General features: G+C 50.7%; 1 protein-coding gene across 1 annotated transcript in view; it reads left to right on the forward strand.

Moving 5' to 3' along the window:
* The first annotated feature begins 751 nt into the window (after positions 1-751).
* TTLL6 (tubulin tyrosine ligase like 6) overlaps positions 752-13,421 on the forward strand; it is a 34,283-nt gene continuing 21,613 nt past the window's right edge. Inside the window, 8 exon segments of the mRNA XM_019797055.2 lie at positions 752-1,019; positions 4,822-4,917; positions 7,568-7,789; positions 8,641-8,681; positions 9,625-9,743; positions 9,882-10,012; positions 11,971-12,127; positions 13,069-13,212. Of these exon segments, the coding sequence (XP_019652614.1) occupies positions 916-1,019; positions 4,822-4,917; positions 7,568-7,789; positions 8,641-8,681; positions 9,625-9,743; positions 9,882-10,012; positions 11,971-12,127; positions 13,069-13,212 (1,014 nt within the window). The 5' untranslated portion in view covers positions 752-915.

A 13,421-nucleotide genomic window follows, 5' to 3' on the forward strand; every position in this document is an offset into this window, starting at 1 on the left:
TCTCCAGAACGAGAAGGATGGATATGGGCAACAAGCATCTTTGGCTCAACCCCTAAGAGGGTTTCCTAAAAACACTGTGGTTCGGGAATTTTAAATCGATCCTTTGGTGTTTCACCAATCCCGAACTAAGCCGGGCAGAAACAGCTCTAGCGGCTGCCAACCCTTTGCAGGCAGCCTGGCACCCAGAATTCTGGGCTTAGACAGGTGGAAACGGAAGGCGACCACGATTATTTGAATCTAGTCACTATTCTGATTCCCTGCCAGACAACAGTCAAAACGTCGCTGTGAGAAGCCCAAGATCCCAGAGCCCCGGGGGGAGGGAGGGCCCTCTCTCGTCGGCCAGACCCCCCCCCCCAACTCTTTGAGATGTCATGACTTAATAAGCCAGAGCGGTTCATTGTAGGTTTGAGACTGCGGTCTTGACTTGGGTCTCAATCCGGTGCTGTCTGCAGGGTTCCCCCCTGGTCCTGGCGTCGCTATTTGCCCTCCCGAGAGGGCCTGAATACAGGGCAGCCCCGCTCAGCGCAAACCACCCGCTTTCCCCTGCGGAGCAGCCGCAGCTTCGCAGGCCAACGGTTCGAGCTCGGCCCCGAGGCTCCAGCTGCGCCTGCGCACGACGCCCCGACGCCCCGACGGCCCGGGCGGGGGAGGGCGGGGACCCGCGCAGGGCTAGAGGTAGAGTGGCCCCCGAGCGCGGGGAGCGCGGCCCAAGCGTCCTCCGCGTCTCCCGGGACAACCTCGGGCGCTGCCCTCTCAGCAGCGGCGGTTAATTGGATTCGGGACGGAGGGGGGGCACGGCAGCCTACCGCTGGGGCCAATCGAAGACCTAGAAAGCCCTATATGCAAATACATGAGGGCTGGGCGTACCCCAAATTAGGAGGAGCGAGGGTCGGCTGACGGGTTGTCCGGCAGCCAATGGGAGCGTGTCTCCTTAATCTTTTGAGGAGGGGGCCCGCAGGTGTGGTTGCGAGCGGTACGGGCCGCCGAGCGGGGGCAAGACCCGGGCATAGGAATCGCGGGTAAGAGCCCCCCCAACCCGGTGCTGGCCCTAGATCGTGGCCTCCTAGTGTCTCCCCGCCGAAAACCCGTCCGCCATTCCCCCAAGGTCCCCGTCGAAGCCCAGGTCCCCAGGGCTACCCCCTCCGCCCTCCCCCGTGGCGCTCCACCGCCAAAGCCGCTCACCCTCCCGGTCCCTGCTCTCCCTTGGAGCAGTAGCTCATCTCTTCCCAGCCCCATATTCGCGGTCACCTCGGAAATACTCTCGCTCCCTTTCTCATGCTCAAGACTCCGACGCCAAGACCTTGCCCACACGCCAGCTCTTCTTTTCCTAGCTCCATTATCCCTCCTGTCCCTCACTTCCTGCCCTCCCTCGACTTCCCAAACCCGGTGAGCCCAGGGAGCTGTTCCTTAGATTCCGGAGATCCCTGGGAATCGCAGAACTCTCTCAGCCTCCTTCCCCATCACTGGGTCCTTCTGATGATCTTTCTTCCTTTGTCTGGAGAAATCTTCCAGAGAGACACTTCTGTTTGGGATGTCCAGCACAGCCCTCTGCAAATACCCCTCCCCCTCCTTTCCAGCCCCCTCCCCCTTCCAGTTATTATTTCTCGCCTCCTGAGGAATTCTTCTAGGCTTGAGGAGTGTTCTCCTTTGGGATTTGAATCCTAGGAAAAATGGAACTTACACTTGGGCATGAGGTGGGAAGGGAGCTAACCTTTATTAAGCGCCGGCTTGTGCCTGGCACTTCAAAAAGTTACTTAATAGGTAGACCAACCCTACTGTCATATTTTCATTTTACAATAGAGCTTTTCCTTTGAACCAAACACTGCTTTAAGAGCATTATGAATAGGAACCTTTGAAATAACCCCACAAGGTGGATATTATTATCCTCATTTTATTTGTGAGAAGACCAAGGTACAGAGAGGCTCAGTTTCTCACCCACAAGTTACCTGCTATTAAGCAGAGCTGGGATTTAGATCCAGATCCATCAGTCTTTGCTGGTGATGCACCGAGGATTGTGCAGAAGATGGCTGGACATGAGCCTGGCCCGTAAATTGCATCTTCCTCTCAGTTTTTAGCAGAATAAAAAATGTCATCTGAGTCAGCAAGATTCTTAGCTTTTCCAGGGAATGGGGCCAGTCGTTCTCAGCACTTTTTACTGGCACAGCCCTTGAGCAGTGGAGCGCCCCCACCCCTCCCTTGTTAGTCCATGTCTTGCTAAGAACCCATTCAGTCCCTGTACTGAAATTTCAAGGGTGACTAGAATGGAAAGCCGAAAGGCCATAAAAAGCATCTTAATTATCCTGCCTGCATCAAAGCTCAAAGCACTTTTCTAGATGTGACGTTTTTATCTTCTTAGTGGTCCTGTAACCACAGAAAAGACAGGGAATGAGGGTACACCTGAAACTAATGTAACATTGTGCATCAGCTATACTAAAAAAAAAAAAAAAAGATAGGAAATAAGAGAGGAGATCTTACTTGGCTTCTTATGACATACCAAGTCAAAGAGGCAAAGCTGGAAGCAAGATCCAGAGGTCTTACCTCCACATTTTCTCTCCCCATCTACTCTGACCTTTTCCAAGAGCTGGCCACTGGAAGCCTTCAGAGGGATGCTTCTGGTAGGGGAAAGAGGACCAAAAGATGAAAAGGCGAGGAGGTGCAGGAAAACCTATTATTTGGGAGAAGAGACGGAAGTCCCCAGCAGACACAGCAGGATAGCTCTTCAGTGCCATATATGGTACTGCAGACCGAAAGCAAAGTTCAGGCTCTGAAGGTCAGGATGAAAAAACTCGGTTAAAACTTTAAACATGCTCCACTATCTACTTAATCAACCACCAAATGATTCTTTCCTCCAGTTTCTTGACACCTTATTTGAATTCAGTCTTGCAAAAAAAAAGCCCTAAATATTTTCCGTGCTCTGCAGCACCTCCAGGGGTAAGAAGAGTAATTGACCTGTAGAATCCTTCAGAAGTGGAATGAAATATGGTCCCTCCTTTGAAATTTTCCAGATAACCTGCAGTGTGTTTGCACGAAGCCATCCCAGGGCTCGTTCCCTCCCCCTGGTGGCCAGTGAAGTGCATTTTCATGGTGTCTAGCTATGGTTTGGTTCCCTTTGCCTTGCTGGGAAGATCCAAGATCAAACCGCACACTAAAATGGAAGGAAACTTCAGCTGCCTCTTAGCAAGGGATTTAGAGTCACGTCTCTGGGGGTGCCTGGGTGGCCCATTCAGTTAAGCATCTGATTCTTTTTTTTTTTTTTTAAAGTAGGCTGTATGCCCAGTGTGGGGCCCAACGCGGGGCTTGAACTCATGACCCTGAGGTCAAGACCTGAGCTGAGATCAAGAATCAGATGCTTTGGGGCGCCTGGGTGGCACAGCGGTTAAGCGTCTGCCTTCGGCTCAGGGCATGATCCCGGCGTTATGGGATCGAGCCCCACATCAGGCTCCTCCACTATGAGCCTTCTTCTTCTTCTCCCACTCCCCCTGCTTGTGTTCCCTCTCTCGCTGGCTGTCTCTCTCTGTGTCGAATAAATAAATAAAATCTTAAAAAAAAAAAAAAGAATCAGATGCTTTGCCTGGGTGGCTCAGTCGGTTGAGCATCCGACTCTTGATCTCAGCTCAGGTCTTGATTGCAGGGTCACGAGTTCAGGCCCCACGTTGGGTTCCACACTGGGTATGGAACCTACTTAAAAAATAAATTAAATAAATAAATAGAAGTCACTTCTCTGACTACAGAGGCCCTTACACCAGGGTGTACGTCTGGCTCAGGATGCTGGCAGCCCGCCCTTCGCTCTTTTGTATTCTCTTTGGTCTTTGTCCTTAGAATTTATTGCCTTTCCTCCTTTGATTCCTCAAGGCTGCAAGACTACTTTTGGCAACGAAATTGCTGGGCAGGAGAGTAGGTGGGAACTCCCAGGTTAGCAGGGAGTGGCTGCTGAGACTGGCAAGGAGAAGGCTGGTGGAGTCAATCAGACTTGAGAGGTTCTGGGGGGAGCAGCTTTCATTCTAACTCATTGCTGCTTGGGGGCCGGGGATGTGCTCAAAGCAGGACAGCTTGATCCAGATGTCCATGAGGCCAGGCCTCTGGCCTAAAGGAGAGAGATGATCTGGGCATACAAAAATGTTCCCTCTCTCTTAATACTGCTATAAGGAAAATAATAGCACCATGGCAGCTGTCGCCTGGCTCCGGTATCAGGGAGACCGTAGGGATGGGACTGGGACAGACTGAAAAATACCTCAAGAGGGAGCCATGACTTGGCTCTGGTGGATTGCTGGCATGAAGCAATGGGGCCCTGCTCTCCTGAAAAAAATGGAAATCTGGATTTTTATGAGAAAGCTACATTGTCTAGTTCTTGGCAACTACTTCTATTGAAACTATCACAAGGACACACGGTGGTGGGCCGAGGGAACGTTTCTGTGGGCTAGATTCGACATCAACACATGCACCCCCTACCCCCACCCCAGCAAACTGGGAGCAAGACATTCTCTGTCAAGGGCCTTTGAGAGAAGTCAGCGGGGATTTAGCATTGGAGATGAAACAGGAAGGAGAGGACGGGGGGAAGAGAAAGCTAGGGGGTCAAAGGCAAAGCCAAAATAGACACATGTGGCATTGACTGCTCTCTACCATCTTGCCCCGACTCAGGTACCATTCAAGCGGCTCTCATGTCATAGATAGCCTAGAATCCAGGGGAAGGTAGGTAAGTACGCTGTGGTGACTAGTTCCTTTAGAAGTACGTGGGCTCAGCTCCTTGTGCCTGGGGCCCTCTCGTCATGCAAGTGTCAACAGAATTTGATCTTTTTGCTGTTGTTGTTTTTCTCTTTGAAGCAGGCAAACAGCAGTAGCCATGACTTGTTCTCACCACTTGGGCAAGGACTCAAAAAAGAGCAAAGACAACTCGCAGCTCCGGAGGCCAGATTCAGGGTCAGTTTTCTCTCCTCCAGTTAACATTAACCTTTAGGTAAACGGAGCCACTCCTCCAGGGCTTGGTAAACGGAAGCCGGTTGCGGAGGGCTCGGGGAGTGGAAGTGGCCGTTTACCTGGAATCAGGGGAGCAGCCCCAGGTCAAGATTTCATGCACCTTAGGCCTCTTGAACAAGAATGAGCCTGTTCACTGGGAAAACGGACTCACAAGGCCCAAGTGTCATTGGTTCGTTGTGCCGCATACAACTCTTTCTCCCCCTGCTCAGGTGTTGCCATAAAGGGGCTTGGGTGTAAGTGCAGCCCTCTTCAGCAAGAGAGAAACCCGTCATGATCCTTGGCTGACTTACTAATGCTGCCCTTCCTCTTGGTGATGGTCATGAGCATTCAGTGTGATGGTGTGTGGGATAACTCTTTGAGAAACACAAAGAAATCCACTCCCGCAAGGGCTTACTATTAAGTTATTCCTAGGTGGCCTCCAAGTTAGAGCCCTCCACTCCTCCATTTTGGATTGGGAAAAGGGCACAGAGATGTGGAAGGGTGCAGTAATGTTAAAAACATGGCCCATAGGGTACAAAAAGTTGTCTAGAATTAGCAAGTGTGGGTATGGAGGAAACGTGATTCCCATGAGATTGTGTGAGTCTGTTGGGCCTGCTGTTATCACGTATTGCTGGTGGTAATCCAAATTGTTGGAGTCCCTCTGGGAAACAACATGGCAAGATAGATAGATAGATAAGCTAGATAAAATAAAACCAGAAGCTATATAATTTTTATATGAACCTAGTAATCCTGGTTCTGGATATATATCTTACAAAAAAATCCTCAAGAAGTAAAAGGCCTTCTATACACGAAAGTGTGTATTTCAGAGCTATTAATATAATAGCAAAATTGGAAGCAACTTACATTGCAACTTACATGGCAATGGTCGGTTAAATTCAGACACATTCCTTCAGTGGAGTATTATTACACAGCCATTAAACACCAGAAACAGGGGCGCCTGGGTGGCACAGTCGTTGGGCGTCTGCCTTCCGTTCAGGGCGTGATCCCCGCATTCTGGGATCGAGCCCCACATCAGGCTCCTCCTCTGGGAACCTGCTTCTTCCTCTCCCACTCCCCCTGCTTGTGTTCCCTCTCTCCCTGGCTGTCTCTGTCAAAAAAAAAAAAAAAAATCTTTAAACACCGGAAACATGTAAACTTTGTCACCACCAAAAGGAAGTTTCTGATATGATATTAAGTGTGTGTGGGGGGAGCAGATAGAAAAATGTTTCTTTTTTATGGTTACAATTACAGAAGAATAATTATGCTTAGAATTTTTTTTTTAAGATTTTATTTATTTACTTGACAGAGAAAGAGAGACAGCCAGCAAGAGAGGGAACAAATGCAGGGGGAGTGGGAGAGGAAGAAGCAGGTTCCCAGCGGAGGAGCCTGATGCGGGGCTCGATCCCAGAACGCCAGGATCACGCCCTGAGCCAAAGGCGGACGCTTAACGACTGAGCCACCAAGCATTTCTAAATGCTTAGAAATTAAGAATCAAAGAGAGTATGCCAAAGGGGCAGTTACTCTACCAGGGTAGGAAAGCCATGGTGATTTCCCACCCTATCCTTTTCTAACCTCCCTTTAATGTTTTGTTATTTCATTATAATAAATTATCATAAAGACATTACTATTTCTAAAAGCCCAAGAGTTGATGAGGGAAGAACAGGTAGTAAGTAGCAAGGGCATCAAAGGACAGGGGTTGCCATGGTGAGGAGGTTGGCAGGGTTTGGGAGGTAAAGAGGAGGAGGAGCCCCGGAAAGTTGGCTATACGGTCATAGAAGCCTTGGATGTGAAGGAGATGGATCAGTTAATTGGATCTGGACTGTTCTGGGTTACCCAAAGGCACACTAAGCACATTCCTAAGGATTATTGAAACAGAGGCATTAAAAACCATTAAATGAATTTGATATTTGAAATTTCAAGCAAACAACAAAGAAGTCATCGTGGGAATGGGGCGAGGGGGACAAGAACTTTGCTGGACTTCCTTATCGGTGTTTTAGCATTTGGTCTTGTTTTTGTGTTGAACTGCATGGTGCAGGAGACACGGTAGCCTTTACTGTGGTTGGGATCTCTGAAGGTCTCCGTCTGGCCCTGGGCTTGCATTGTGTCCAATCAGCTAGGTATTGACGCTGCGTTCCACGAGCTACCTGTGCATTCACAAATCATCAGCAGCAGGCGGGGCATGGGAGGTTCAGTGCAGCGTGGAAACAGTTAACAGACCTCCTCAGAGCACCTCATCTGTACCCCCTGGGACTAACTCCCTCAGTTGGGAAGGCTTAGGGCTTGGTTTTGAGGCTGTCTCCAGACACTCCCTCGTTTTAATAAGATTGTTTACCATGCTATGCCATGCATAGCATCTCAGCCTGCTCCTGAAAATCCCAGGAGGGCAAAACCAAAGCCAGGGTTGGCTGAGTGAGTCCCCAAGGTCAGAGTCCCCAAGGGCAAAAGGTGGAATCAGCTCTCTCCCCGAGCTTGTACCAACCGTGGAGGTGGGGTGGCATTTTCTAAATGGCAGTCCTCACCGGGTCTCAGAGCCGGTCTACCACCCACATGAGCAAGGGAGGGGGTCCCCCTGCAGGCGGATCCCAGTAACTGCTGCTCCCTCTGCTCTCCCCAGGGTGAGCAGGGATTTCCCCAGAGCCGCCTCCCAGGCTGGGGAGATGCCCCAGTGCCTGCCTTTGGAAGGTGAGGAAGGGGCCGACTCAGAAGAGCGGGAGGACAGTTCCCAAGAAGATCCGAAAGAGATCATCACCCTGGCTTTCGTGAGCGAGAACACTGGGGTGCAAGGGGGGCTTCAGGATGCCCAGCAGCAAGGCAAGAAGAAGAGGAAGAAAAAGAGGTTAGGACTGAAAGATGGGGAATGGGGATCCATGTTGTGGGGAGCAGAAGGGACCTAGGGAGGATGGGGCCTTGGCCATGAATGAGAATTCAAGAGATGTTGTGTGTGCTGAGAACTTCAAAATCACACCCCCTTCAGTTCATAGGAGAAGAATCCACCTGACGATCTGTTTTATAGAATCAAATAATGGTGTATAATCTCACACCACACCTTGTCCTAATCTTCATTCTATTTGTGTTTAGAATGCTTTTTTTTTTTTTTTATTTCCTCGTTTTAAGGAAGTGCTTATTGTCCTGGGAACTTAGTGCATTTTAAATACAATGAAACTGACGCTGAGTCCTTAGGCTCCGCTTGTGGTTTCTGCGTCCTGGTTCCTATTTACTAGTCCGTGGCACCTTGCTCCCTTCCGGACAACGAATCACTCCTCAGACTCACCGATGCCGGAAGGCTTGTCCGCTTTCTAACTCACCACTTCCCTTAGTGGGGGGCAAGAGGAGGGAGACCAGGAAGTAATTTGGCCCCAAAGATGTTCACTTCCTGTTCCCGATGGGCCGCAGGAGTGAAAGGATGGAGGAGGTGCTGATGTTCGTATGAAGCTGAAGCGAGTTAGTTACAAGCGCGATACAGACTTTCTACCTCCGTGGGCAGGACACTGGTAGAGTCCATGTCTTCCGCCACTCTGCAAACCCGTGGGATCCGTCCGTGTCTTCAGTCGTGGGGGGTTAGACCAGGCCGAGTGGGGCAGCGTGGGTTTCATGCAGCCCGGCCCTGGACCGGATGCTTCTGGGTGGGGTCACTTGTTCTGGCAAGTGTGTCTGTCTCTGTCTTGCTTTCCTTTTTCTCTTTTTCAGATGATTGGTGATCAATCTCTCCACCTGCCGATATGAGAGCGGTGAGCATCTGCATTCAAGGAATCCACGACGGGACCCAGTGGATTACCCCAGAGGGTGGGGAAGGGCCGCTCTTGTATATTCTTGAGGACGAAAAGGGGGTGTCTCCATATCCCATTGTTTCCTTCTTCAATTAACTATTTGAGGAAGTTGGGAATCTTGTTCGAAGAAAATGCGGGTTTTGACCACAATGGTGTGTTACCTCAGCTCTCTATAGTTCTTATCTAGGCTTATTTGGGAATCTGATTGTAGGGAAGGCAGCTGTTGCTCCTTGTTAGGGCACGAGTTAGAGATTGGCAGTCCACAGACTGAAGATGACCTACAGACCGACGTGGAACTATAGGGCAGTGTGGTCATTATACGGATTTCAAATCTGAATGTTTTAGGCTGGTCCTAACTCCCATGGGTCACGGCAGGTACTCTTCCTTTCCAGGTCCTTGAAGGCACTGGCGTTGGTGTTGAAGTCAGCTCCCAGTTACTAATGCTAACAGGACAGGGGAAGAAGGATGTGATAGCATATATGTGGTTTTGAAATGCATTGTATACTTTTTTTTTTTTTTTTGGTCAATTTACCTTCCTGATTAAGCTTGGCTCTGGCTGATGTTAAGGACTAGTCTATATTCCCTGAACATTCTGTGCTTAGCGTTTGGAGGAAAGCCAGAAGCCTACTTCCTGGCAAGGCGAAGCTGGGGCAGGTGAAATATTCTTTCCAGATAACCTTCTGTGGGGTTCGCTGGGTATTGGCTGTATGCCTCAGTAGCTCTTCATGTTCCTTTCTTGGCAATGGTGTGTTCAGACCAGGCAGGATGGCTTCCAGTCCCAACAAGCTGAGGTGTCTCTCTTCAGCACATGGTCTGAGAGCATCTAGAAACATAACCTCCCCACCCCATGCTCCTCCCTCACTTGCTGGGCTAACAGGCCTTTCTTTGTCCAACTCCATGGCAGTGCGTAGGGCCGCCCAGCGGTATGGCCTTCAAGAGGGAGGGGAAACCAATGACTGGACTCTCTACTGGACGGACTACTCGGTGTCGCTGGAGAGGGTGATGGAAATGAAAAGTTACCAGGTATCTGGGGCAGAGCTGGTCCTCAGTATGAGTGTGGCATCTACCCAGTGGGCCCCCACTTTTAGGGCTGTCCCCCGAGGGGATCTCATGGGTACTCCCGTGGCCCCTATTGTTCATGAATTCTGGCTTTCTTTGCAGAAAATCAATCACTTCCCTGGGATGAGTGAAATCTGCCGCAAGGACTTGCTGGCCAGGAATATGAGCCGCATGTTAAAGATGTTCCCTAAGGATTTCCACTTTTTCCCTAGGACCTGGTGTCTTCCTGCCGAGTGAGTGCCCACCTGTGTGCCCTTCTGCACTGCCCGCCCCCGGTTCACATTCCCCTCTTGCTCCAGATTCCCCAGTGCTGCTTTCCCTTCCCAGAGGATCTCCCATCTCTCTCTCTCCCTTTCAGGAAGAGAAGGGACAGAGGGTGTGTCCAAGGTTGAGTGAACACAAGGATCTGCTATAAAAAATTAGATGACATTTCGGGGCTGGGTGCCTTGCAGCCCGTGCCTGCAGTTGGGATGAGAATTTGTTCTGACCCTGAAAGCTGTTGATTTTGAACTTGTTCCAACCTTTTAACTGTGCAGTTTCTGAATTTTTAAGGACCGTGAGCACTTCTGGAGGGAGTGAGGTAAGGGTTAGTGCCCAGACGAGGAGCAGGGGGCGGCGCCTGACCCCTGTGCCATGGCAGGACCATGCAGGGCGGCCAGCCTTTCCCTGTCTCCTGTCTCACTTTATCCATCTTGAAACTGGGCATCCATGCTTGGTACACAAAATGCTCTGGACCACACCAGCAGGAAACAGAGGAACTGCGAAATGACACGAACGTGACCTGGGTACAGTCTGGTCATTGGGATGAGGAGGAAGGGGGCAGAGAAGCATTGGCATTGGAATCCTATTCACATGGCAAGAATCCCACTCTGTCCTCTGCACCCAGTGCTTTTCCAAACCAAGAGTTCCAGGATTCCCAGACTTCCCTAGCTTGTCCGGAACAACTTTCAGGACTTAGTAACAACTTAGAACGATACGTGTTTGCCTCAGGCCAACAGGCACCTCCAGATTTCAGTGGCCATGGAGGAACGTTGCAGTGAAGTGACTTCACCAGTGGTCACCATGCCAATGAGTTCCAATGCAAAACAAGAAGTGTAGCAAGACTGAGATTTAGAATGCCTTAAATTGGTTTCTTTCTTCTGAAGAAGAGTGTGTTTAAGGATAGTAGTTGCGCTCTGATACTCTGGCTGGGGTGGAGGTGTCCCCGGGGAAGAGCTGAAGCCTAGAGTAGAGGGAGAGACTGGTTGAGCCAAGGTCATACGGCCCGTCAGGGCTGGAGCCACATGCAGAACTCCACATCTCCTAGCTTCAAACCCAGAAAGCCAAACTACTTGGATCACAGCTACCTTCATGGGGCATGCAGCGTGTATTATCACGTAATTAACCACCGTACAAGACAGATGTCCTTTTTTTTTTAAGATTTTATTTATTTTATTTGAGAGAGAGACGACAGCCAGTGAGAGAGGGAATACAGGCAGAGGGAGTGGGAGAGGAAGAAGCAGGCTCCCAGCAGAGGAGCCTGATGTGGGACTCGATCCCAGAATACCGGGATCACGCCCTGAGCTGAAGGCAGACAGACGCTTAACGACTGAGCCACCCAGGCGCCCCCCCCCTTTTTAAAGATTTTATTTATTTTATTTGAGAGAGAGAGAGAAGACAGGTGTCCTTATACTTGTTGTGTAGATGATGGAATTGAGGCTTAAAGAGGTCAAGTCCTTGCACACGGCTGGTGAGTGGGGTCACCTGGGTTTAAACCCAGGCCCGAGTTCCTTCCAAAGCCCACCCTCTCTCCACCATGTGTGCACGTGCATGGCTGTCTCTCCTGTTGCCAGATCTCCCGACACGTGTCCGTCGACTCTGCAGCTTTGTCACATCACACAGCTTTAGTGTTTTGTTGTTGTTGTTGTTTTTAAAGATTTTTTAATTTCTTTATTCGATAGAGATAGAGACAGCCAGCGAGAGAGGGAACACAGGCAGGGGGAGTGGGAGAGGAAGAAGCAGGCTCATAGAGGAAGAGCCTGATGTGGGGCTCGATCCCATAACGCTGGGATCACGCCCTGAGCTGAAGGCAGATGCTTAACTGCTGTGCCACCCAGGCGCCCCCCCCCCTTTTTAATAAAGAGTTAGTCTTCCTTTTTATTGCTCCCCCCGGCTAAAGGTGTATCTTGTTCCCTCCCTGTTGCTCTGGTAGCTGGGGAGATTTGCAGAACTACAGCAGGTCAAGAAAAAATAAGACATACATTTGTAAGCCGGATTCGGGCTGCCAAGGGAGAGGTATATTCATCACCCGGACAGTGAAAGATATCAAGCCAGGCGAGGATATGATCTGTCAACTCTATATTTCAAAGGTACTTCGTTGTGATCATTTCTTTCTCGCGCACAGCAGCCTCGGGCTCCAGCTCCACCGCACTGTGGGAGATGAGGCAGGCGACGGGGGCAAAGCCGAGTGCTGTCTTCAGCCTTGAAAGTTGTCAGACCAGGCCTTCTGACCAGGGATGTGACATGTGTATGAGCCAGAGCATCCCTCACCCTTGTACCCTTGCAGCTGGTCTGGCCTTCCTAGGCTGGCCCTTCGCCTCTAGCAGATGACAGCTGGAGGGCTCCTTTGGTCTATGGATGCCCCGCTTCATGTGGGAGAGGGCAGTAGTCCCGGAGGGATCATGGTAACCGGCTTTGCTCCATGGCCAGAGGTCAGAGGTCACAGTGGTGTAGCCCACCGCAGGGAGGGGGCCCTCTGGAAGTGTGCGTCGACTGGAAAGGACTGGGCAGCATTGCAGGAAGCAGTCTTGCAGAACTGCCACATAACATGGCCCTAGACGGTGACAACATGTCCTTCGTCACGGGACTTCTAATTTTCTTTTAACAAATTTATTTATTTGGGAGAAAGAGAGAGAGCGCACAAGCAGGGGGAGTGGCAGAGAGAGAGGGAGAAGCAGGCTCCCTGCTGAGCCAGGAGCCTGAGGTGGGGCTTGATCCCAGGACCCCGGGATCATGACCTGAGCTGAAGGCAGGCGCTTAACCGACTGAGCCACCCAGTCTCCCCCATCACAGGACTTTTTGTTACTTTGCTTGGTTGCCAGGAGATCTCTGGGAGGTGGTTACTTGGGCCGTAGGAAACTGAGGCACAGTGGGGTTTAGTGACTCCCAGAGGTCAAGTCCCCCTGTCCCCCTCCCCGGCCCCTCCTAGCCCGCACTCTGTAGTACCAGGCAAGACCAAGATGAAGCACTATCTTCAAGTCTGAATCTCTCCTCTGAGGCTGATGTGACTTCTCTTCCCTCCTCCCCGTAGCCCTTTATCATTGATGGGTTCAAGTTCGACCTTCGGATTTACGTGCTGATAACCTCCTGTGACCCTCTCAGGATTTTTGTGTACAATGAAGGACTAGCACGCTTCGCCACCACCTCGTACTCCCACCCCAGCACAGACAACCTGGTGAGCTCAGGGCATGGCCCGGCCCCCTCCTCCTTAGGGGGATGAAAAATCCCAGTTCAATTCACATTCTCAGGGCACTGGGGATGTGGCTGTCATTTGTAGAACACTTCCTATGTGCCAGGTTGCAGACGTCCAGACGCGCCTGAATTTAGCCCTCTTAGGAGCCCTCAGAAATAGGGATGGTCATCTCCATTTTACAGATGAGGAAA

Source organism: Ailuropoda melanoleuca, chromosome 13 (assembly GCF_002007445.2).
Source record: "Ailuropoda melanoleuca isolate Jingjing chromosome 13, ASM200744v2, whole genome shotgun sequence".
Lineage (NCBI taxonomy): Eukaryota > Metazoa > Chordata > Mammalia > Carnivora > Ursidae > Ailuropoda > Ailuropoda melanoleuca.